This window comes from Ailuropoda melanoleuca, chromosome 12, assembly GCF_002007445.2.
Source record: "Ailuropoda melanoleuca isolate Jingjing chromosome 12, ASM200744v2, whole genome shotgun sequence".
In the NCBI taxonomy this organism is placed as follows: domain Eukaryota; kingdom Metazoa; phylum Chordata; class Mammalia; order Carnivora; family Ursidae; genus Ailuropoda; species Ailuropoda melanoleuca.
The window spans coordinates 33,780,789-33,785,092 of NC_048229.1; the positions used below are offsets into that span (position 1 = coordinate 33,780,789).

At 61.0% G+C, this 4,304-nt stretch overlaps 1 protein-coding gene across 1 annotated transcript; it reads right to left on the bottom strand.

Annotated features, from left to right (window-relative positions):
- Positions 1-1,569: 1,569 nt before the first annotated feature.
- On the bottom strand, positions 1,570-4,304 carry APOE (apolipoprotein E). Its single transcript, XM_019804886.2, has 4 exons — positions 4,218-4,304; positions 3,404-3,454; positions 2,757-2,931; positions 1,570-2,430 (listed from the first exon to the last, which is right to left on the bottom strand). Exons 2-4 carry the CDS (start codon positions 3,444-3,446, stop codon positions 1,713-1,715), a joined length of 936 nt encoding a protein of 311 aa, XP_019660445.2. The 5' UTR covers positions 3,447-3,454; positions 4,218-4,304; the 3' UTR covers positions 1,570-1,712.

Sequence of the window (4,304 nt, forward strand, 5' to 3'; positions counted from 1 at the left end):
GAATAACAACTTTGCTTCTCCAGTCTCCTCCTCATTCCAGCTACAGGAGTTTCCATATGCAGATGAGGAAACTGAGGCACAGTCAAGCACATTCAATGGCTCAGCCAGGGGCTAAGGCAGGCTGGGGAGGGGGGTGCAGTTCTTTGTCCCTCCACTTTCCGGACTCCAGGCTGTCTCTCTGAACCTCTGTGGGGGTCAGCCTCCGCCCCACAGCACCCCCTGCCAGCCTCTGTTCCTCCAAACTCCTTCTCCAGCCTTTGTGTCATCTCTAGACCCGACTGCTGTCTTCACTCATGAAAATTCAAGATTCAGCTCTTCAAGGGGGAGACGTGGCTGATGCCAGCCCCCACCATTGACATGTGGCTCAGAAGGCTTGACCCCAGTTCCGGTCCACACAGTGAATCAGCAGCACACTTGGCTGGGATGAGGCTCCCTGCCTCTGAGCCCACTGACCCTTCTCCTCCTCACCAAGCCTGGGGTGAGTCATCTGGGGGGTGGGGAGGAAAGCCTGCCTCTACAAGGGCACTCGGGGCAGTTGGCAAAAGTTGAGAGTGCAGAGTAGGCTGGAGCCACACGGAGTGCGCAGGCTGGGCCTGGGAGTTATAAACTCAAGCCCCAGCCTGTCTCCTGGGCTGGGAACCCTGCTCCCCTCCTCTGAGAATTGAGGGGGTGGGAGAGAATGCCAGCGGGCAGCTCCGGGCTCCAGTCCTCACGGCTCCTGAGTGTCAACCAACTGGCTCCCAGCCGTGGACCCCAGGACCCCTTATGGGGAATGGGGGGAAGGGCAGCTGCCTTCTCTCCAGCCAGGATCCAGCACCCAGTAGGCTTGTTGGGATAGACAAGCGGTCAGCAACCCAGCTGGAGGACAGCGGGAAGGAGAATGAGGGCAGGGGACAAGGAAGCACGGCTCTGATGAGACCTGTTAACCCAGAGGGAACATGAAAGGCAGAGGGGGCCCAAGCCTGACAAAACGGTAGAAAGGACAAACCCAGATGGAGGGAGAAGGGAAACAAGAATCAGGCAGGGCGGGAAAGAAACTGGAGGAGAAAGAGATTAAAAAAGATAAAGGTGGGGGAAAACAGGAAGCCAGAAAAATGAAGCCTCTCAGCCAGAGCGGGCCAGGAGGCCAGGAGAGGGCAGGAGGCAGAATTAGGTAAGACAGGAGAGGACAATAAGGGCTTAATCCTCATGGCAGTGGCTTCCGGTCTTTGGGGTCCCAACTCCAGGGAGCAGGTATCCCGAAGCTGAGCAAAACCAGGCTCAGAGAGATTGCTTCCCACCCCCTCCCTGTAGTCAGGGGCGACCCAGGATTTATTCCAGTAATGGATCTCTTCCAGAACCAGGTCTCAGAGCCAGAAGGGACAGAGAGGGTAGAGAAGAGGGAGTGCGCCCTGCTGAGATGAGACAGTGCAAAAGGGGAGACTCTGAAAGGGACAGAAGGAAGCGAACACTGAGATCAAGAGAGACAAAGGGAACTGACGCAGAAGACGGAGCTGTGTGGCCAGTGTGGGCAAGGAGTGAGAAACCGAGGCACGAGGCGGCAGAAATCAAACACGGAGGCTCAGCGGCTGCTGTGGAGCTTGGTGACTTTATTAAGCTAGGGCCCTCCAGAGGACAGCTGGGGCAGGGCCAGGGCCTCCTGTAGGCTGTGGGGAGGTGGGGGGGGGGGCGTGGACGGGTGTGGGGGGGGGCAGGCAGCACGCGCCAGGCCCTCATTGTGTCTCCACGGGCGCGGTGGTGGGTCCAGCGCCCACGGCCGCCTGCACCTTCTCCACCAGCTCGGCCCACTGGCGCTGCATGTCTTCCACCAGGGGCTCGAACCAGCTCCTGAGGCGGGCCTGGAAGGCCTCGGCCTGCTGGCGCATGTGCTCAGCCTGCTCCTCCAGCTTGGCCCGCATCACCTCCACCTGCTCGAGCGCCTCGTCCAGCTGGCTGCGGGCGCGGCTGCCCACCTCTTCCAGCTGGCCGCGCAGGTGCTGGCCCAGGGCCTCGGCGCGCTCGTGCAGCGGCTGCATGCCTGGGGAGCTGGCGATGGCCTGGCGCGTGCGCACATTCATCAACAGAGGCCAGAGGTGCTCGGTGATGGTGTCCATGGTGCGCTCGGTGCCCTCATGCACGCCGGCGCGGTACACGGCCAGGCGCTTCTGCAGGTCCTCGGCGTCCCGCAGCAGGCGCTTGCGCAGCTTGCGCAGGTGCGAGGTGAGGCGCGCGCGCAGCTCGTCGCCGCTCTGGCCCAGCATGCCCTGCAGCTCGCCGCGGTACTGCGTCAGGCGGCTGCGCACGTCCTCCATGTCCGAGCGCAGCCGCGCCTGGGCCGCCTGCAGCTCCTTCATCACGCGGGCCTGCATCTCCGAGGTCATGGGGCCCAGCTGCTCCTCCACCTCCTCCGTGTACGTCTTCACCTCCTTCAGGGTGTCCTCCATCAGCGCCCTGGGGGCCAAGAGCGCGAGAGTGTGTGTGTTCCGGGAAAACCGAGGAGGGGGAGGGCAAGATGGGCACAGGGCAGCAGCAGGGGCGAAAGGGAAGGGTGCGAGGGCCTGGGCTAGGCGGACGGGCTGATGGCCGGGCGGCCAGGGGCAGGAAGCGCTGAGAAAGAGGCGGAGGGGCCCATCAAGCCGGGAGCTCGTAACGCAAAGAGGAAGCAAGACAGGAGCAGAGATGCCTAAGAGTTGGCGACAGAGACACACAGAAACCCAGACGGGCGGAGGCCGGGGGTCCAGAAGGCGCTGCCCGCCGCGAGTGGCAGGGGCACTCACGTCAGTTCCTGGATGACCCGGTTGCTGAGCATCTCCTCCTGCACCTGCTCAGACATCGTCTGCACCCAGCGCAGGTAATCCCAGAAGCGGGCCAGCGCCAGCTCCCAGGGCTGGCCAGTCTGCCACCCGGCCTCGGGCTCCAGCTTCAGCTCCGGCTCCACATCGGCCCAGCATCCTGCACAGAGCAAGTTCAACGGCAGTCACCCCCACCAGGCACACAGTACCTGGTACACAGTAGGTGCTCCATAAATGCTCCTGCGCTTCTTTAGGGCACTGGCGTGCAGGGAGAGGGTGCGTGGGGGCATCACCTGGCAGGGATATATGGAGCGTCTGTGTCTGCTCCATGCAGGGCCATGCTGTGGTGATGAATAAAACTAGTCACAGCGGACACTAATCTAATGCTCTCTACCTGCCTGGCAACAACTCGTTAGGAACTGTTGTAACTCCCTGTTTTAAGGATGGGGAAACTGAGGCCCAGAGAGAGTAAAACTGCTCAGAGCCAGCTGTGAGGCCTCTCACCTGGGCCTCCCCTCAAGGAGGAGACAGATCAGCAGAAGGAGGGACCCAGGGATGAAAGGGGGGCAGGGGGTACAGGTGAGGAAGAGAGGGGAAGGGGCACGGAACCTGAGCAAGACCCGCCCACATACCTGCCAGGAGCGCGACCACCAGCGCCGCCCACAGAACTTTCATCTTCCAGCCTGCGATTGGTCAGGTTGAGGGAGAAATGTCAATCAACAGCCAGTGGGGACCCCTCCCACCTAGAGCCCCGCCCCGCCCGTTCCCCGCCTCCCAAATCTCGCCCGCGCCCTATTATCTGCATCAGCCGAATCCAATCACAAACATTTACCAAGAGGTCCCTCCATTGTTTATTCAACTCCCTCATTGTCTCCTCCTATCTCCCCGTCACCAGGTCTGCCTCCGCCGCCAAATTCCATTCCCCTATTCGAGGGTTCAAATTCCACTTATCCTGCCCCGAGTTCCATGCGAGCCCCAACTATGGCTTACAAATTCCAACCTCACATTTCTCGTTCTGCCTTTACATTCTAAATCCAACTTCACATCTAAACGTCACCTTTCACCGATTAGCTAACTTCTCATTTAAAAGTCCTCCCCAAAAGATGAGCGCTCTAGCTACCTGGCCGCGCCCCTGCCTCCCGCCCCGCCGCCACCCCTGCGCCTCCAACTAATGGAGATCTGAGAGGGCACCCAGGAGGTGCTCCATAAATGACAATGACAATTCGTGGGCTCTTGATACGTCCCGACAGGTCCAGCTGCTCCCCCCCTCCAGCTTCTAGCCAAGACGGGATGCCCCTGCCGCCCACTCCTCCCCTAGGTCCGACCCGGTCCTCATCCCCAGCTCCTGCTTCTGTCCTGACCCTGGCAGATGGCAGTCACCTCGCCCCAGCCCATCCCTCACAGAAGTCCTGAGCTGGTCTCTGTGCCCCGAACGCTGTTCCTCACCGGCTCCTGGGGAAACCTCCTCATCCGCCTCCGCTTGGGCTGAGTAGGACTCAGGGATCCCAGACCCGTCCAATTATAATGTTCCCC

What these genes read in the sequence shown, in the direction of transcription:
- APOE (XM_019804886.2), bottom strand. Translation starts at nt 3,446, where the DNA reads ATGAAAGTTCTGTGGGCGGCGCTGGTGGTCGCGCTCCTGGCAG. An exon ending in GGTGGTCGCGCTCCTGGCAG is followed by an intron (nt 2,932 to 3,403) that starts GTATGTGGGCGG and finishes TGCTCTGTGCAG; the next exon opens with GATGCTGGGCCGATGTGGAG. An exon ending in CGGGTCATCCAGGAACTGAC is followed by an intron (nt 2,431 to 2,756) that starts GTGAGTGCCCCT and finishes CTTGGCCCCCAG; the next exon opens with GGCGCTGATGGAGGACACCC.